Below are 22,317 nucleotides of genomic sequence, written 5' to 3'. Positions count from 1 at the left end.
CATCCAGCCGGGAACGAGAGGGGGGGCGCTGGTGCAGACCACTTGCGGCCGAGACTCATCGCGGCCAACGCGAGCATTCGCCCCGGCTCCTTCTCGATGTCAGCTCGTCTGCTGGGCTTCTGAGCAGAAGGCGCGTGATCCTCGGAGCTCGCCCAGCCCTCACTGCCCAAAGCTAGCAGAGAGCGCGTGTCCTCTTCCCCCGACGCGGCCCTGAGATCGACTTCCTCGGACGACGCGCCGGCAAACAGCGGGCGCTGCCCACCGGGAAGCGATGCAGGGGGGGGCGGGTGAAGCAGGGCGAACCGGCAAGCTCGGTTGAGCTGAAGACGGTTCCGGAATCCGCTGGAAGCGATGCTTTTACGGCGCCTCAACGCAGCGGAGAATGCAGGCTCAGAGAAAAAGGCCAGGCGAGTCCTCAGAGTCACCATGGCAACAGCTCGCAGTGGGGGCATCCGCCGTCAGCGAGCGCGAGCGCTGCATGATCTTCACCCAGGCAGGAGACACAGATGACGTACCGGTCTCCCTCGCTGAGTGGGGCTCTGACGAGCCGCAGGAAATCATCTTAAAAAAGACGCGAGCTCTTTTACGAGTGTGTGTCGCAGGGCGAACACACACACACATAAAGAACAGCTGGATATAACAGAATTGAAAGGATATAGGCGCCGGATAGCGCAGCAGGAACGGCAGTGGAAGGCGGCGATGCCAGCAGCTTCAGAATGGCTCGTCCTGCTGATATGCTTTCTCAGACGGCGCTTGCTTCCTCCGTGATCCAGCGATGCGTGAGCTTCGCTGAAGAGATGAAAAATCAGGTGAGTCAGCCTTTTCGAGCTCCTTTTATAGGTTGGGCCACACCCGTTTCGGCGGGAAGTGGCAAGAAGGGTCTGATACCCTTATTGGTCTGATGTTGCATCAGCCTGCGCTCGATAGGCTGTGCAGTTGCCGCAGAACAAGCCAATGAGCGAACAAGCCGTCTCGCCTATGGCTGTGTACTGCTGCAAATGCGCTTTTCAAAAATACAAAATTAAGGATAATTTTTTGCTTCAGTATTTCGTGAAAGAGACTTTTCCCGTAGCGTCTTAGCTAAGACGCAGTACGAGAGAGCTCTCGTAAGAGAACCAAGCCACAAGATGAGGGAATAAAGCCATAAATCAACTTGCAATTCATTCTTAGTGAATTCCCCTATGATGTTTTCATTTTTTTAGACTGGTTGGTTCAGATGTCTATCAAAACCACATTTAATTTCAAGTACTTTTACCAATTGTCTTTACAAGGAAACAGCGTCATATATCTCTCATCTTATTATAGTTCCATTTGCATCATGGGGTTAGAAGTAGTACTGCATTGATAATACTTTTAATTATTAAAGTCATTATTGCTTTAATTATTGCTATAATAAGTAGTTTAAGGTCCAGCCCAAGTGTAAGAATATGCTTTTTTTTTTAATTGTTGTGTACATGATCTGTACAGCTGATTGACTGATCTGGTCTAAGGGGCATCACATGAAAGAAATTCCCCCAGTCCTGTTTGTGAGGTGATAAGTCACATATTCGGCTCTATTCTGAAATAACTTAATAGTAAACAAACATGGAACCTGGAACAAGTTTGTGTGTTCAAGGAATTTCTGTCAGGAGGACACACCCTGAATATTTTATAAAAGACACACCCTGAAGCCTATAAAACTCTCCTGCATTTAACACAGCTCATTTGGTTTTGTGATGAAGCTTTACTCATTTCTTACTTACCAATGGTAAGATCTTTCTATTGCATTATATATTACAAACATTTCACTCACATTAACATAATTATTGAGATGAAATAACTTTTAACTATGTTTAAAAGAAGGTAAGAAGTTGTTTATGTCTTAAATGGCTTATCCCATACCTTTGTAATAATAATAATAATAAAGATTTGGATAACAATAATTTTTATATATATATATAAAAAAATCTAAATCAAATCATATGATTTGTTCCATTATATTTAAAAAATAAATAGCCTTGTTGAAACAACATAAAAAGAATCTGAAGAACTACAGCCAAGTTTAAAGGAATATTAATAGCTATCATTGGTCTTTAAGCAGTTCTCATTTATGTTGTGTTTTATTTAGTTATTAAATTTTTTGCCTTTCAGATCAGTTATGAAATGCCATATCAATGAGACATTTATCTGTATGATTCAGTCCCACTATATGTTACAATGGACAGTACTGAAGCTTCCAGAGGCTGAGCGGAAAGTTCACTATTCACAGCGGTGGGTTAAATTTTTTTTAATATTATACATTTATATATAATAATCTTTTTTCCTTATTTATTTTTTATTTTTTTATTTAACATGCATCATTCTTATATGAGGTACTTTTCTGTGTTTTACACTATTAATTAATTATTAATCAGATATGATTTCATGAATTCATTATTTCTTTATAAAGAGTACCATGACAGATTTGAGAAATCCCTTTAATGAAGATGATCTCTCCAGCCAGTCATCTGGATCATCATCAACTACATCACAAACATTCAGCCTAGACGAGACTAAAAACAAAAAATCACCAGATTGTAAATATCCAACAATCAGTCCAAGAAATATGCTGCGAAAACTGGAAATAGCTGAGAAAAATGTACAAACGAAATGTTCTACCGAACCTAAAGAAAAAGACATTAAAAAGCCAGAGGAAGAGGACAACAACAGAAATGTATATGTGGTTTCCAATGAGTTTGTAGAGGTATTGTCTAAAGCCACAGCAAACACAGAAGATTCAGACTCTCTTGGTTTAGAATTACAGGAAATAATTGACTCTCCACCTGCAGAGAAAACAAACAAACTGAAAAGTAAACTGAAAGAGTTAGAAAATGTTACACTTAACATTGCTATAACAGGGATGACAGGAGCAGGGAAGTCTTCCTTTGTCAATGCCCTCAGAGGCCTTTCTAATGATGATAAAGACGCAGCTCCCACAGGAACAACTGAGACTACCATGAAGCCCAACATGTATCTGCATCCCTCCATGCCAAATGTGAAGATATGGGACCTGCCTGGAATTGGTAGTCCCAAATTTAAAGCAAAGAAGTACCTGAAAGATGTCAATTTCCACACGTATGATTTCTTTCTCATAGTGACCTCTGAAAGATTTAAGGAGAACGACATCGAGCTGGCCAGAGCGATCATGAAGAGCAAGAAGCTATTTTATTTCATTCGCACTAAAATTGATAACGACATTCGTGCTGAATCACACAAAAGAAACTTTGATGAGCGGATGTTGCTCGAAAACATTCGAGAGGATTGTAAGGTAAACCTATTGAGAGTCGGAATACCCCAAATATTCCTAGTATCTTCATTTAATTTGGAAAAATATGACTTTCAGAAGCTCATCAACACCCTCGAAGATGAACTTCCAGAGAACAAGAAATTTGCTCTCATTCAGTCTCTTCCCGTTTATTTTCTAGAGGCCCTCACAAAGAAGAAAACATACTACAAGAAATTGATTTGGCTAAATGCATTTGCAGCCGGGGTTGGGGCGATAGCTCCCATCCCAGAATTGTCACTGGCCTGTGATTATGGCATCATGAAGAAGTTTTTTCAGCAAGTCTATACAGGCTACGGCTTATCACATCAGGCTCTAGAGGCACTATCAGACCGAGTGAACAAACCGGTGGAGAAGCTAAACGATGCTAAGACATCACGCTTCAAAGAGGGGGTCACTGAGGATATTGTGATTGAAATGCTGTCTACACCAATGATTGCTATAGCTAAGACGCTGGGGACCATAATATCTCTGCTGCCAGGAGGAGCTCTACCAGCAGGAGGAACAGCCGTCGCTTCTGTGCACTACCTGCTTAACATGGGACTCAGTGAGATGACAGAAGACACCAAATGTGTTCTTTCTGTGTCACAGCTTGCTTAATAGGCATAAAAAGGAACTGTTGATGCAAAAAAACATGTATTGTAGTACTAAAAAATTGATTAAATAATACTAATTGTACTACTTTTTTATAATTATGATTCATATAAAATGAAACGTACTGAAATGTAAACATTGTGTATTTGAAATTAAAATAGTTTACTTTACCAATGTAAACTACGCTTTCTTATTTTGCCAGTTTCTTTCATTTGTCTCTGTATATATAACTGTGTACTGTATATAGTGCATGTATGCTGGACATGCTAATGAATAAAATACTTAATAATTAAAGGACTGATCTATTTTATTTATTATTTTTTTATTTTTACTGTGTGTGAGTCAGTTAATTAGAAGACTTTGCTCATTGGTTTGCAACATTATCAGATAAAGAAAAAACTGTTTAAAAATAAATGATCAAAGACAACTATATATACACATTTTTTCCACAAAAGCAGCAACTAATATACAAAATCTACAAGCCATGCAAAAAACGATTACTGCTAAGTATCCGTTATTCTCACTTCATTACACACATACATATATTTGTCACGGCTTACGCTGCTGGAAGGAACACGGAACCGAAGGATAAACGAAACAAGGCTTTATTATCCAACATAGGCATTATCCAAACATGGATCACAGAGGAAGACACAGGTAAGTAGCAAGTAACTGGTAGACCCGACAAAACAGAACTGAAAGGACAAGGCTTTAAGTACACGGGATAATTGGGAAAACACAGGTGGATGGCATGACTAAATTAACAGGGACATGGAACACATGGGGGAATAGAATAGACACACCTGGGAACTAATCAAACCGAATAAAGACAGAAACTGGGTCACACAAAAACACACTAAATGAGTCCAGGTATGTGACAGTACTCCCCCCTCCCGGTAGGTGCGTCCTCGCACCGTAGAAACAAAGGGAGGCGGTTCCGGTGGAGGACAGACTCCCAAGAGGGGGCCAGCAGACAGGGACCACGGAGGAAGGAGCCAGGGAGGAGTGGAGTCCCGAGGCATAGGATGGACGACAGCAGACCAAGGCGGAGCCAGAGGGACGAGGGAGCCAGGCAGAGCATGTGGACTGCCGGGCCACGGCGGAGAGGAAGGAGCTAGGAGCCATGGTGGAGCCGACGGGTCAACGGGCCGAGGCGGAGTCCAGGCCTCAGAGGCTGGAGGCGGAGGTGAGGGGGATGCCGACCAAGGCGGCGCTGGAGGATGGCAGTCCCGCTGAGCTCGCACCACAAGGATCAGGAGCCCGTCCTGGGCTTAACGGAGGATCAGGAGCCCGTCCTGGGCTTAACGGAGGATCAGGAGCCCGTCCTGGGCTTAACGGGGAATCAGGAGCCCGTCCTGGGCTTAACGGGGAATCAGGAGGAGGATCAGGAGCCCGTCCTGGGCTTAACGGGGAATCAGAAGGGGGATCAGGAGCCCGTCCTGGGCTTAACGGGGGATCAGGAGCCCGTCCTGGGCTTAACGGGGGATCAGGAGCCCGTCCTGGGCTTAACGGGGGATCAGGCACTGGTGAATTGAAAACCCCTTCATTTTGACCCATTTGGCGCTCCACATTTTGCTCCCTCGTGGTGGGCAGTGTCGCCAGCTCTCGCACCTGGTCTGACGGGTTGCTCTCTGGCTCTCCGTCATCGGTGGGCTCAGGCTTATGCCTCGTGCCGTGGGGAGATTGTATGCTGGGCTCTGGGTCCAGAGTGGACCTGGCGAGATCCTCCATTGGGCAGACAGTGAGAGGTGACCCATTTCTCACCAGATTCCACTCTACGAACGCGGCGAAATCCTCCCGAGGACCATCGTCGTTCGACAACGCTCTGCACTTGGAGTTCAGGCTGGCGTGATAGAAGCAGCAGAGCGCATCGTCCGGGTAGCGGGTGGCATTGGCTAACAGTAGGAACCGTCTCGTATGGTCCTCAAGGGAACGTCCTTCCTGCTTCAGCATGAGGAGGAGGAATTCGGGGCTATAGAGGGGATCCATGACACACTACGGAAAGAAAAGACTGAAACTGTAAACAAAACGGAGGGAAAACAAGCAGTTTTTATACTTTTTAGGTCGGGTCTTCTGTCACGGCTTACGCTGCTGGAAGGAACACGGAACCGAAGGATAAACGAAACAAGGCTTTATTATCCAACATAGGCATTATCCAAACATGGATCACAGAGGAAGACACAGGTAAGTAGCAAGTAACTGGTAGACCCGACAAAACAGAACTGAAAGGACAAGGCTTTAAGTACACGGGATAATTGGGAAAACACAGGTGGATGGCATGACTAAATTAACAGGGACATGGAACACATGGGGGAATAGAATAGACACACCTGGGAACTAATCAAACCGAATACAGAAGACAGAAACTGGGTCACAGGGGCAAAAACACACTAAATGAGTTGAGGGGGCTGTTCCATAAACCAAGATTAGAGTATAAGCCAGGCTTATTTCGGTTAGTCAGGCTTATTTTTGGTAGATTCAGTTTCATAAATCAAACTTACAAAAGTTCAAACTCAGTTACCCCGGCAACTTATGCTGGCAAATTAACCTGGTCCGGGGCAGGCTAACTGTCAGGCTAAGTCTGAGTTCAGGCTTAACGAGCATACCATTTATACTCACCTGCTGGTATTTCGATGTCATTTTATTTTACTTAACCACTATTAATAATTTTTTTTAAAATAAATAAATAAGCAAATGTACTTTACTAATAAATATAAGAAATTATAAGGTATAAATACCTTCGTTTCCAAACTTAACCATGGCGTGTCCTTTCATAGATGAGGTGGTGGATGAAGGAGCTATAGTCTTGCGGAGGGCATTTCAAAGAGAGCGAACTTTCAGAGACCGGTCAGACCCATTGGCTTTTAATGACAGCTACCTGTATGAGCGATATAGGTTCTCAAGAGATGGGATTGCATATATTTGTAGATTACTAAACCCATACATTGCAAATAATACACGCCGCAACAGAGCGCTCACAGTCCCACAGACGGTGTGCATTGCACTTCGCTTTTTTGCCAGTGGAAACATTTTTGTACACAGTTGGAGAGGCAGAGAATATCAGCAAAGCATCAGTTTGCCGCTCTGTACGAACTGTGTACCTTTCTTTAAAAAGACTACTCAATGTGTTCATCACATTCCCTGGCCACGAAGCTATTCGTACCATTAAACATGCCTTTTATGGAATAGCTGGTAAGTTCAAATAACTATAAAACATGGAAATATTTCTTGACTGTTGATTTTACATGGGACATATTTAAAACAAACATAATTTTCCTAGGATTCCCAAATGTTATTGGTGCATTGGACTGCACCCATGTGCGTATTAGGTGTCCGTCTGGTCCACATGAATCGGACTTTGTGAATAGGAAATCAGTACACAGCATCAATGTACAGGTACGGTCCCACTGAGATGATATTGAAGTGTTCTGTACCAAGCTGGGCACCAGCGTTTAGTTCATTGCAATTAAAATGTAGTGACCTACAGGTTTTATTTATTTTAGATGATTAGTGATGCAGATTGCATCATCACAAATGTAGAGGACAAATGGCCATGCTCGGTGCATGACTCCATAATCTTTAGAGCCTCATCTCTCTACCAGCAACTAGCAAGAGGTATGCTAGTAATCACTTAAATCGCAAAAAGTCTTAAAAAAAAAGGAAAAAAAAACTACATTATATATCTATATATTCATTCTGTCTATGCAGGAGAATTCTCAGGAGTTTTGCTGGGAGACAAGGGATACCCATGCCTGCCTTACCTCTTGACTCCCTATCAGGAGCCCCAGACAGAGGCACAGCACCGCTACAACATTGCCCATGCACCCACAAGAGGTCGTATAGAGATGGCATTTGGGCTGATAAAGTCAAGGTTTCAGTGTCTGAAGCACCTCAGAGTGACTCCACCTAGGACATGTGACATTGTAGTTGCTTGTGTAGTGCTCCATAACATTGCTTGTCTGAGGAGAGAGAGGCAACCAAGGATTGTTGAAGAGGAAGACTGGGGCAATGAAGCAGTATTGGAAGAAAACGAAACAGGCAGACTTGTACGAGACACATATGCAAATTATTTTGCTTAATATGGTCAAAACCATGTGTAGCTTTTAAAATTTTCCACTGGCCCCTCAACTTTCTCCTTAGTTGAACAAACACACAGAAGTCAAAGTATTTAATGTGATTTGTCTTTATTCAGAGTGAATCTGCCTGTTAGGGGTGAAAACACACAAATACATTTTGTGGAAAGTGATCAAAAAGGTAATGTTTTTTTTTCTTTTCCTTTTTTAAAAATGGTAGTTCTACTTGCATTTTTCTGTAGCTGTTGAATTTCCAGCTCCAACTTCCTCATCTTCAGTTTTTTATACTGGATGTCGATATCAAGTGCTTCCATTTGTTTAAGGAGGTAGCGTCTATACACTCCTTTTATGTTTTCTGGGTTCTGTAGCAACATAGATTTAAGTTATTTCATTGAATACTCTTGTCACATTGTTTTCATTTCTTAATACTCACTTTGTCACATGTGGTCCCAGACTGAGAGGGCTCTAGAACAGTGTCAGCATCCTGAAAACACATTATGATCATTTTATCACACAAGTACACTTTTTAATATTCAATACAGTATCACATGGAACCTGTGACTTCCTCAGGCCTCCTTGAACATACAGACACGGTCTCCTCATCCTCCTCAACTGATGGGCCTTCTCCCTGTGACCACGGATTAAATGCAGTTAAACTCATTAGCTTACATGACTGATTTAAAAGGTCTCATACTCACAGGCAACATGATGTCTGGTGGATCCATAAAGCATACAGAATCTTGATAGAAAAAATATTTTTTACCAAAATGCACCACTACAGTAGCACAAGTGCCTCTATGTGACATTACTGCTATGGTGTAACGGCTAAAGACTCATCTTTTTCGCCTGCACTTAACCAACTAACACTAACATTTTCCTTTTCTTGTCTTTTAATTAAAACAAACAAACAAAAAAAAACCTACCTAGGTGTTCTGTACTAGACTAACTGAGACTCGTCATGGCACTTGTATACTGTTGTTGTTCTCTTGTTGACCTGACTGCTTCTATTGTTCTCATTTGTAAGTCGCTTTGGATAAAAGCGTCTGCTAAATGATTAAATGTAAATGTAAATGTGTAGTTAGGCTTACAATGCCTAAGGAAGGAGGAAATCAGTTAGTCAGGAAGGAATAATGATAATAAAAAACACACACCTTTTATATGCTCACTCCTTATGCTACATGATATAATTTTAGATGATGTCCCCCCCCTCTATTCCCTCAAGGACGGGCCTCCCTTTATTAATTTCCAAAGCCAGCTCCTCTGCAGGGGTGAAGCTGGCTGGTGGTGGCCCTCCCCCGGTCTTCTTTTTGGTCGCTGCAATTAAAAAAAACACATTAAAAAAACCTGAATAGTTGTAACTTCAAGCTTGCATTGATTACATATATACATACCATTGGATTTACTTACCATTCTGAACTATATTTTTCTATTTTATTTTCACCTGCTGCCAGGTTCTTTTTCCTTCACTTAAGTTGCTGCTGCTGAAAGCAATTAACGTTACGGTTATTCACACACAAACTTTGCAATGTATTGTGACACACATTCAATGTTGATAAAGTATTTTAAATGGCTTACACCGCTACTTACGCATTGAGACGATCAGCAATTTCCTGCCAACCTTTCTCTCTTGCTTTATTTATTGCCGCTGTATTGCCTTTTTTGGTGATTACATCTTTAAATTCTTCATATGTTTCCAATAGCAAACGCTGTTCCGTTGCCGTGAACATCGCTGCTCTATCTTTTCCTTTTGTTGCCATGGTAGCCCACAGTAAATCGATTGACCCATGCTCGACTTTTCAGGACTTTTAAACAATGGCGTGCATGCCCAATTATCTAGACTATTTAAACCTGACTCAAATTAGTAAGATCACATGATCCTCAACTTACTGTTATGGAACCAATTTAAGCGCGGATGTTTAGCTCGGCTCATTCAAGTCAGGTTTTGGACTTTAATCCCCGCTTTTCTAAGCGGCTTTTATGGAACAGCCCCCAGGTATGTGACAATATTATACATCATCAAATACATAAAATTAAACCAAAAAATCTAATCTGTATCATTTATTTGTAGATAATTTAATTTAATCAAATGTAGCTTGTGTGAAATACACATACAAATAATAATGTGGATAATAAAAAAAATTTGGAAGTATTTTTTTAATTACCATCATAAGTTACAGTGCACATTGCTTAACAGTGCACATTGCACCCCATAAAATATATACAGCTGTTGCTGACTTAGGCCCCGTTTACACGATGGGAAAACGCAGATATTTCCCTGCGTTTTGGCCTGTCATTTACACGAAAACGCCGTTTTTATCCCTGAAAACGATTATTTCTAAAAACTCCGGCCAAAGTGGAGATTTCTAAAAACGCCGGTTATGTGTTGCCGTGTCAACTGGGAGAAACGGGGTTTTAGGTTCTCAAACGTCACATTATGCGCCAGAAAATGCTTAATGTCATGTGAGCGCCCTATGTTTAGAGTTTGTTTGGGTAACGTTACTGTTTGATCATGGATGCTGTTAAGGTGGTACTCATTTTTACGTTTGTGCAAACGCTTTTGGTCTGTTTGCACAAACGAACCTCGCGCCATGTCTGTGTTGTTTTGAAAGGAACAGGAAGTTGCTCGATTTTGAGGATTCTGATTGGCTTGCATGGCTTTATCCTTCTCCCTACACTGCCGCCCATAGGTTTGGCATAGTTATGATGGCGCTCGACTATGGAAGCAGATCAGTTTCAAATATAATTCATGCAAAAAACATGATTCACACATGCGTAGACAATTTTACATGCATGAAACCTAATTCACGTACACACAAAAAATATCCACGCGCGTGAAAACAAAATATATTCACAAAAAGCAATTCACATGCGCAAAATAAAATTATATACTCGTAAAATACATTTCACAAATGCAAAACACAATTCGTAGATCTACAACTGTGCACAAAAACCTTTGAATGTTTAAAGGGTCATGAAACCCCCCTATTTCAGCGCAAGTCTAGCTCACACTGTTTTTGAAAAATGCAACTGAAATGGGCGTGGATGGCTGTGAGAAGGGGAGGGGAGTGTGGATGTGGTATTGCACGGCAGGGATAACTGTTATTGCATATCATTACAAATGTGTCGTAAAACGTAAGCAAAAAAAGTTTTTTTTTAAAAAGCTGGCAATACACTGACACTATTTCTGTCATTTCAAAAGTAACTGAACGCCCTGTCATCAAATTCTATTGAATAAAACATATTAAATGTACATATTAATTATAATGTCATTATAAACAACTATATACTTTATATACACACTATAAATTAATATATTTGCAAATAATAGATTTCCGGTTAAAAAAAAATTCTGTGCCTAGATCGACGCGCCACCTGAACAGCAATAGTAAAGATGGACAGCGACATAGAAATATACAGTGACGGCAGCGCGCAGGGTTCTGTGGAGGTGGAGGACTTCTCGAGAGGCGAAGCTCTCTCGAGAAAAATGTTTGCTGCATATATATAAATTAGATGTGTCCGTTGTGGATGGCCAACCAGCCGCACGGAGCCAGACTCTAGCCCTGGCAGCATCGCGGGGAAAGCTATGCAATGCGCTTGAACTTTTGCACCACGCATACAAACACTTGCGTCCCATGATCGCCTCTCTCATCGACTACGCAATATCACAGTTTGTTTGACAGGTCTATCATTGAAAAGATCCACGTGGTATCATGATTAATTCAGTGAAATGTCTTCTCATTGGATATGAAGGCTCAGCCTCATTAATAATTATGAGAGAACGATGAGTCATCACTGTATGATCCGTACAGAAAAACGTCACATCCTGTGACGTAGACTTGATGAAGATTTCAAACCCGGAAGACGAAAATAGCCGATACAAACTCAAATTTAACCATTTATATTCTATTATTAAATTTTACAGATTATAACATTGTCTTCTATGGTGTTAAACACACCTACCTCTGTTAAAACCTAAATTGGTTTAGGGTTTCATGACCCTTTAAAATGTATGAGTGTATCCTTGCATTTGAATGTGCAAATCGTCATTCACGTACGAATCGCCTTAGATATGTGTGTGTGTGTGTGTGTGTGTGTGTGTGTTTTTGAGACTTTCCTGGCAGCATAACACTCGTAACACAGAGCAGTCGTACTCTTTAGCCAATCAGATTTAAGCTTATCAATCGACCAATCAGTATCACGTGAGGGCGGGCCTACCTGCATGTTAAGGCATCAGCTTTCGACCAGTTCATGGCTGAGCAGAGGTAAGTGCAGTTAATCGTTCATTTCTGTTTAGAAGTTAGAGATCAGTTGAAGCAATAGTTTATTAACTGCTGTTTAGTCAACATGTGAATATAAATATTTATTTTTAGTACTGATGGATTTTCATGTCCTGTCCACCACACATTCAACTGATGATAATGTATGTAATGACGTGCATATAGGAGACATGTTTTGATCTGCATATATTATGTAGTTTTATTGTTTCAGATTTCCAAGACAGATGATATATGAAGATGCAGACAACCAGTACTGTGATCTTACCATTTCTACTGTAATTCTTTATAAAAAGTCATGTTGCAAGCAATCCATTTTGACAGTTGTTTCAACAAGTGGTTGAAAGTGATGCATTGTTACTGTCAGTGTTGGGGAGTAACTAGTTACATGTAACGGCGTTACGTAATTTAATTACAAAATAAATGTAACAGTAATCAGTTACAGTTACTAAGAAAAAATGAGTAATTAAATTACAGTTACTTATGAAAATTGTAACGATTACAAAGAGGATTACATTTGAATATTTACACACATCCACATAGGCTACATCTTATTTCTTTCCCAAATTGCACTAAGACATATGGCCCATAATCTCCGAGACGCGGAAAACACATTCGAATCCAGTCATAAAAATGGAATTCAGCCTATAACGCGGACGCAATATGCAACATTTTGGACGAATAAATCAAAAGTAGGTCAGTACACTTGAATCAAAACCCGATATGGACTGATGTCTGTGAATATTAAGCCGCAAAAAGACTGAATATGAATCCTGCACGTTCTGCGTGTCTGTGGAAATCAGGCGCTGACTGGACATCGGGAGAACCGGGACTATTCCCGGTGGCCTGGCAGACGATTTGGCCTTCTACTTTAATATTGTTATTGTATAATTGCAGGCCGAATATACTAAAGCGATTATTTCCGAATCCGCCATTCGATAATTAAATTTCTAATAAATCATGAATCGGTTAGTCGTGACTGGCAATGGTTGGGCTCGCGCGCCCTCCGCGCCTCCGCCGAACGGTTTGGATCAGACTCAGAGTAATCAATGCGAGAGATAAAGACCGGAGTGAACTGTGTAAGGGCACAGCTGGAGCAGAGAAGCGACACTTCTGTTCAGGGTTTCAGGTGCAGGTCAGTTTCATCTGTAAATATGCTAATGTAGTTTTGTCTTTGTTTACTTAGTCAAGCAGCAGCAGCACATTGCTCGCAATCACTCAAAATACTGTATAAACGACGTCATTATTATCTATTGTAATGTTACAGTAGTAAGTTAGCAGACAAATCATCATATTTTATCATAGGTTTAGGGGGAGCTAGTGGATACAAGAACACAACCCTTAGGAAAATTAATATAGCCTATGGTATGGCACTAACCGTGGTTTAATTATGGAATTTGTAGTAAAAATAAATACAAGTGGTAATTAATTTGCCAAAAAAACAAAATTGCACTTACAAAACATGGTAAAAGTCAAATAAAAATCTTCAGTATTAAAGTCATGAGGGAGATGGGTGGATAATGGAAGTGAAGGTGCAGTTCAGGAGAGAACTCTTAATTACGTTGCATGTCCCCAACCTAAGGATTCAAATCTTTTTCATGTCAGATCCATACACAAAATAGTGTTGTCCATGTTTCAGAATGGGTTGTGGGTGTATGAGTGTGAGATTTCCCAGCCTATTTTTTTTCCCAGTCCGCCCCTCATGGAAATTAATCTCTAGAACAGTCACTTCATGAGCATTTTTTACTTATTTTGAGAAACTATCATCATATCATATACAAAGAGACAGCAGTGTTTCAGAAAGACACCAATGTTTCAGGAGTTTAGTACACAAAATAGGACACATGCCTATTAGATAACCGTATTTGAGTTGATGTATATGCTTTTATTAAACCATTGTTAGATGCAGTTAGATGCCTGTAGTTATGCAAAGATTTGGTTTCAAAAACAGTATCTATAAACTATTTCTTTTGATTTTAAATCTGCTTTGAACTGCAGATCAATCTCTAAGTAAAAGGCAGTACTAAAGTCTGATTGTGTGGTGGATGTGTTCAAATGTGATCATCTTAATTTAAGTGATGAAGGATGGTGAAAGTCTGACAGTATTGAGCACTACTGTAAGCTTAAACCTGCATGGTGTAAAATGGTTGAAGATGATTAACAGTTGCAAATTGACATTCATTAGAAATTTATAAAAGTAATCAAAATGTACTCAAAAGTAATTAGTTACATTACTTTATTAAAGTAATTAAAAAAGTTACACTACTATTACATTTTAAATAGGGTAACTTGTAATCTGTAACCTATTACATTTCCAAAGTAACCTTCCCAACACTGGTTACTGTATTAATTTGTCTCCTGCGGACTATATGTACACGCTTTAGGAATAAAGCCTTGCTATGCATGCATTATTAAATGTTCTTGTAAGAATTAAAAGATTCAGACATAGTTCAATTTGTACACGTTTTATTAATTTGAAAGTTTCTGAATCATCTGGGAATAAAATATATAAAATGACTTGATCATGATTAATGTTCCTGTTACATATGATCATGAACTGACAGTCTAAACTGTGAAGCAAAATATTCAGTACAGAGAAATATACGTCTCTTCAGGAGTTGTGAGATTCAGAGTGTACTTTGCTTTTAAAGTATATAAATATAATTGCAATACATCAAGTGAAAAGTAAAAAAATGAATTGTGTTCAGTCCGGTCATCAGTAGACCTCTCTGTTAGGACATATAAGATTTTGTCCTGATATTTAAAGTACTAAAACCCTATAGTACAAGAGGTGCAGACAGAGGATGTGGGAAATTAAGTGATGGTATTTGAATAGAGTTTACTGAGTAATCTTAGTCGCATAATCTTAATTGCCTCTCTATGATAAGTACCTTTGTCTTATAAGCATAAAATCAGATTTGCCTATTTTACTAGGCAAAGTAAAATGAATGCTTCACAATATTGTCCTGTGAGACCTTAAGATGACAATAAAAACCTTATTTAAAAAGCTTGACATTACAATACAGCATAAGGAAATTAATGTTGAATATATTGGTAACAGTCTAATAAGGTACAATAGCTAGTTAACATTAGTTCATGTATTAAATAACCATGAGCAATACATTTGTTGCTGTGTTTGTTAATCTTTGTTAGCGTTAGGGAAAAATACAGCTGTTCAGTGTTGGTTTACAGTGCATTTACTAATGTTAACAAGATTTTAATGAAGTATTAGTAAATGTTAACATTAACAAAAAATAATAAAGGCTGTTCACGTGCAGTTCATTGTTAGTTCATGTTAACTAATGAAACTTTTTAATAAAGTGTTACCAATTAAGACATAAATACAAAAAAAGTATAAAAGAGAATATAAAGAAACAACATGAATTAAGATGTTCGTGACTGCTATCCAGATGTCACACCAAAGGTGAGTAATCCTGAAAAATGCAGGGAAACAAGTGTTAATAATAATTTAACATCATACACAAATGGCAAAAAACACTGGCTGCTCATTAAAATAGGTCTATTCACTATTTAAAGAACAATCTCGATGGGTATTGACCACAGATGATTGTTTTGCAATCATTAGCGTGATTGTAGCTGTGAGAGCTGTCTGTACCTTCAGCTAAAATACAACAAAACAAGCATCATTCTTCATTTTTGACACGATATGGGACATCTGATTACAACAACACTTGCTTACATCAGTTAATAGTTCATAAACTATTGCTTCAACTGATCTCGAACTCTTTAACTTCAGTTAACACAGAAATGAACGATTAACTGCACTTACCTCTGCTCAGCCATGAACTGGTCGAAAGCTGATGCCTTAACATGCAGGTAGGCCCGCCCTCACGTGATACTGATTGGTCGATTGATAAGCTTAAATCTGATTGGCTAAAGAGTACGACTGCTCTGTGTTACGAGTGTTATGCTGCCAGGAAAGTCTCAAAAACACACACACACACACACATATATCTAAGGCGATTCGTACGTGAATGACGATTTGCACATTCAAATGCAAGGATACACTCATACATTTTAAACATTCAAAGGTTTTTGTGCACAGTTGTATATCTACGAATTGTGTTTTGCATTTGTGAAATGTATTTTACGAGTATATAATTTTATTTTGCGCATGTGAATTGCTTTTTGTGAATATTTTTTTTTTCACGCACGTGGATACAACCCGAATTCCGGAAAAGTTGGGACGTTTTTTTAATTTTAATAAAATGAAAACTAAAGGAATTTCAAATCACATGAGCCAATATTTTATTCACAATAGAACATAGATAACGTAGCAAATGTTTAAACTGAGAAATTTTACACTTTTATCCACTTAATTAGCTCATTTAAAATTTAATGCCTGCTACAGGTCTCAAAAAAGTTGGCACGTGGGCAACAAATGGCTAAAAAAGCAAGCAGTTTTGAAAAGATTCAGCTGGAAGAACATCTAGTGATTAATTAAGTTATTTGATATCAGGTCTGTAACATGATTAGCTATAAAAGCTTTATCTTAGAGAAGCAGAGTCTCTCAGAAGTAAAGATGGGCAGAGGCTCTCCAATCTGTGAAAGACTGCGTAAAAAAATTGTGGAAAACTTTAAAAACAATGTTCCTCAACGTCAAATTGCAAAGGCTTTGCAAATCTCATCTACACAGTGCATAACATCATCAAAAGATTCAGAGAAACTGGAGAAATCTCTGTGCGTAAGGGACAAGGCCGGAGACCTTTATTGGATGCCCGTGGTCTTCGGGCTCTCAGACGACACTGCATCACTCATCGGCATGATTGTGTCAATGACATTACTAAATGGGCCCAGGAATACTTTCAGAAACCACTGTCGGTAAACACAATCCGCCGTGCCATCAGCAGATGCCAACTAAAGCTCTATCATGCAAAAAGGAAGCCATATGTGAACATGGTCCAGAAGCGCCGTCGTGTCCTGTGGGCCAAGGCTCATTTAAAATGGACTATTTCAAAGTGGAATAGTGTTTTATGGTCAGACGAGTCCAAATTTGACATTCTTGTTGGAAATCACGGACGCCGTGTCCTCCGGGCTAAAGACGAGGGAGACCTTCCAACATGTTATTAGCGTTTAGTTAAAAAGCCAGCATCTCTGATGGAATGGGGGTGCATAAGTGCATACGGTATGGGCAGCTTGCATGTTTTGGAAGGCTCTGTGAATGCTGAAAGGTATATAAAGGTTTTAGAGCAACATATGCTTCCCTCCAAACAACGTCTATTTCAGGGAAGGCCTTGTTTATTTCAGCAGGACAATGCAAAACTACATACTGCAGCTATAACAACAGCATGGCTTCGTCGTAGAATTGAATTTTGAATTGAATTGAAATTTATTTGACAAGTTTATAAAATTGTACAAAATACAAGTATTCCATACACTTTAGAAAAAACTGTCGAGGATAAAAACACAATAAAGCCATTGGCTTGTTTCCATTGCGGCCCTCGATGTTAAGTATAAAGGTTATGTGTACGTGCAGAATAGACAGACCATACAGTATCTCCTAATCATAATTTATCACATCAATAAAAATCTACTTTTAAACTATATAGTAGAGATAATTCACCAAACATACAAATCACAACTGACACTAAACATCCCACTAAATGACACAATTTACAATAAAATCACCACAAAACACACTAACTACCCTCACCAAACAGCCATCTTTTTACCATTCTTTTAAAACTCAAAAAATCTTTTACTCCCTTTATTGAAACTGGTAATTTATTCCATGCTATAGCACTAGTATATAAAAAGGAATTTTTCCCTACCAAACTCTTAAATTTACATGGACAAATATTAAAATCCCTACCCCTAGTTTTATATGAATGCTGCTGACTCACCATATAAAAATAATTTTCTAAATACCTTGGAACCACATTATTGACAATCCTATGTGTCAGACCCATTTTTAAAAATATCACCCTTTTTTCCACCGTCAATATCCCCAACTCCTTAAAACTTTCACTATGTAATTGCGCCTTAGAATGCACCTTTAAAATTATCCGAACTAATCTATTTTGAGCCTTTTGCAATTTATTCTTCAAAACTTGGGAACAACCATTATACCAAAAGGAGGAAGCATAATCAAAATGAGGTTGAATCAAGGCACCTGCTAATAATTTTAAAGAGTGAATGTCTAATAGACCGGCTTGCCTCGCTAAAAACTTAATTTTACCACATATTTTTATAAATGCCTTTCTAGCCATCAAATCACCCGTTAATTTATTATCTATTAAACAGCCCAAATAGTTTACCACAGATTTTACCTCTATTGCCTTACCATTTAACTTAATTACGAAGCTATCATCCTTATTTAATTTCATTTTAGATGCAAACAGAATGGCCTCAGTCTTTCCTGCATGTAGGGATAGTTTATTATCTAAAAACCATTTAGACATCGCCTCTAGCTGAAAAGTCATCTTTTCTTCAATGACCCCCTTATCCTGATGAGATATTAAAACCGCTGCATCATCTGCGTACAGAACAAGTTCCTCTGAGCATGCTACTTTAAGATCATTTATGTATAAAAGAAAAAATAAGGGACCTAAAATACTCCCTTGAGGAACTCCAGAGTTAATAAATAAAGGACTAGACAAAATACCTTTAATGTCTACCCTCTGGCATCTATCATCAAGGTAATCCTTTGGATTAGAAATTAATACCTCCTCCACCTTTAGGTTGATATTTAGAGACTTTTCCTTAGAAGCATTTGAATAACCTAAATTCTTTAGCACACCCCATAGCTTTTTTGGCTCATGTCGATTTTCATTTATCTTATTTTTAAAATAATTTCTTTTTGCTTCTCTTATCAAACCCCTAACTTCATTTCTTCTTAATTTATAAATCTCAAAACTCCTAACTTCCAAATCATTTTTAAACTTTTTAAAACTATCATTCCTTAATTTAATCCTCTGTAATATATCATCATTAATCCAAGGTTCTGATCGCTGTTTAATTCTTACATTTTTATACGGAGCTACCCTGTCTAGAACCTTACTAAATACTTCCTTAAAACCCACCCAAGCTTTATCAACATCTTTACAATTCAATACACAAGACCAATCAACTTTTCCCAGTAAGTCACAAAATAACTCTGGACAATAATATTTCATAGATCTCACGGATATTGTATTATGACCATAAAATTTCGTCTTCTTCACTTTTCTATATATATATATTAAACAATGATCACTTATACAACAATCCATGACACCACTACAGCCTATTTTTTTTGTGTCAGATACTAATATCACATCAATAACAGACTGAGTTTTTGGCGTAATTCTAGTTGGCACCTTAATAATTTGTTTCAAAGCAAAAAAATCACAAAATTTTTTAAAAGACTTATACATTACAGAGTCACTTTTTAACATATCTGTATTTAAATCCCCACAAATTATAACTTCGGAATCATGGTGTTTCACACAATCATTTAAGACCCCCTCCAACAATTCATAAAAATCCCTCTGATCCGGAGGACGATAAAGAGACCCAACTAAAATGGGCTTACACTTCGGTAATAAAATGTCCACCCACACGGCCTCAATAGAAGCACTGACCAAATCATTTCTATCATTAAACATCAAATCCGATCTGACAAATACACAAACACCACCACCTTTACGATTTCTATCTCTTCTTATCAAATTGTAATTTGCTATTTCAATTTCAGAATCCAGAATCGAACCGTCCAACCAAGTTTCACTACACCCTAGTACCGACAAATTAAACTGCGAACATAACAGTCTTATCTCAGAGATCTTTGGAAGTATGCTCCTAACATTTAAATGAGCAATAATTAGACCATTTGTGGTCTTCCTTAAGTCAATACCACAAGCAACATCCTCCCGAAATGAGCTAACTGGCTCATCCCGATGCTTGTGCTGCTTTAACAAAACCTGTTCACGCAGCTGGTGGTCCTCGTGCTCCGGGCCAACCAACCTGGAGCAGGTCTCAGTTCCAGCAACCTGATGAATCACCTCCTGCCGTGACACATCTCTAGAATCCTCATGCAGAGAAGTAAAATTCTCCCAATGTTCAGCAATATAATTCCAACCCGCTGTAGCACCAGATCGTCGATCCTCCTGGCCGGACGCACTCAGCACATCCAAATAAGACTTCGAGTCGGCAAGGCTTCGCTGTTGATTATCTCTCGAGATGGGACCGGGACATTGATGTATATCACCGGACAGAAGTAAACACAGGAATATAATAGTCCCCTTATATCTCCGATTTCTATTTGCTCCACTCTTCCTCATACACGGAACTGACCACGAGTGACAAATGAACGTCTCATAAACAATGTTTGAGCCGAAACCGAAAAACTTTTTTACGTTTCCACTTTCTTGCATCCAACATTTAAAATGCCCTTCAGTAGATTCCTTCTCACGATAAAATAAGATTAAAAAACCACTGACAAGTAGGAGAACTATTTGCACATAACATCTGCTTGCCGCCATCTTGCTAACTTACTATCTGGAGCAGTTTTTAGATGAATGGGATGTGACAACAGCTAACCTGGAGAGTCCGGGTGCTAACCTGGCCTGCCTGCAGTCCAGATCTTTCACCTATAGAGAACATTTGGCACATCATTAAACGAAAAATACGTCAAAGATGACCACGAACTCTTCAGCAGCTGGAAATCTATATAAGGCAAGAATGGGACCAAATTCCAACAGCAAAACTCCAGCAACTCATAGCCTCAATGCCCAGACGTCTTCAAACTGTTTTGAAAAGAAAAGGAGATGCTACACCATGGTAAACATGCCCCGTCCCAACTATTTTGAGACCTGTAGCAGAAATCAAAATTGAAATGAGCTCATTTTGTGCATAAAATTGTAAACTTTCTCAGTTTAAACATTTGCTATGTTATCTATGTTCTATTGTGAATAAAATATTGGCTCATTTGATTTGAAAGTCTTTTAGTTTTCATTTTATTAAAATTTAAAAAAACGTCCCAACTTTTCCGGAATTCGGGTCGTATTTTTTGTGTGTACGTGAATTAGGTTTCATGCATGTAAAATTGTCTACGCATGTGTGAATCATGTTTTTTGCGTGAATTATATTTGAGACTGATCTGCTTCCATAATCGACGGCGTATTTATGCGGGTTGATGTAAACGACAACTTTTTTGAAAACGATGTTGTGTGCACGATGGTATTTTTGAAAACGGAGGGGGGGAAATATTCGTTTCTCTAAATACCCGGCTATGTGTAAATGTGGCATTAATATGCAAGTCTACTATGTACACCTATATGTAGCCAACATGTGAGGAAAGCATTCATTCCTACCTGAGTGATTGTATACACATATCTAATGATCACCAATTATAAAGGTGTTACGGATCACACGGACAGTGTTGGGGTAGTTACTCAAAAAAAGTAATTAGTTACTAGTTACTAGTTACTTCTGTAAATTGTAATGAGATTACTTTACTAGTTACTGCGTTTGAAAAGTAACTTCACTACTTATTACTTTACTTTCCCGTTTCTTAATTTACTGTGTAGATACATGGACAAACATCATAGCCCTATCATTCACCTGTCTGCATAGTGTTTATTGTATAAATGTATACAAAATGGCATGTAAAACCATATGAAAGAACAATATCCCCGTCTGCACAAAGAAATATGCCTCACTGTAAAATCCACAAACAACAGGATAAAGGAAGCTATGGTTGGGTCATTTTAAAATGGGGTCAACACACAAGTTTCAAAACACAGGCTTTGGGAAACATGAGAACAAAACTCTATTCCTGAGAACAAAACCAGCTTTTTATTAGGTTCATGGCAAAATATAAAAATAAAGGTAACTTTATCTCATAAAATAAAATCGCAATTTAAAATATACTTAAGCCCATAAAAAAGACACGGAAACTGCAATTAATTAAATAAACAGAAAATTTGCATCATCCCAAAAACATTATTTTCCCCTTAGCTCGCTCTCCTCTGCCTCCTGGAGATGTGGCTTCCAAAGGCTGTAACATACTAAGTCACAAACTCTTGAACCTATTAATGATGAATTATTGTGTGTTGCAATTATCACAATGCAC

The 22,317-nt window shown here is 38.9% G+C and overlaps 1 protein-coding gene across 1 annotated transcript; it reads left to right on the top strand.

The window, feature by feature from the left end:
* The first annotated feature begins 2,188 nt into the window (after positions 1 to 2,188).
* On the top strand, positions 2,189 to 3,901 carry LOC132157772 (interferon-gamma-inducible GTPase 10-like). Its single transcript, XM_059567056.1, has 2 exons — positions 2,189 to 2,250; positions 2,431 to 3,901. Exons 1-2 carry the CDS (start codon positions 2,189 to 2,191, stop codon positions 3,899 to 3,901), a joined length of 1,533 nt encoding a protein of 510 aa, XP_059423039.1.
* The last annotated feature ends 18,416 nt before the right edge of the window (positions 3,902 to 22,317 follow it).

The sequence above is a fragment of the Carassius carassius genome, chromosome 15, assembly GCF_963082965.1.
Source record: "Carassius carassius chromosome 15, fCarCar2.1, whole genome shotgun sequence".
Taxonomy (NCBI): domain Eukaryota; kingdom Metazoa; phylum Chordata; class Actinopteri; order Cypriniformes; family Cyprinidae; genus Carassius; species Carassius carassius.
The sequence above is the reverse complement of the archived record's forward strand: the minus strand, read 5'-3'. Positions and strand labels throughout refer to the sequence as shown.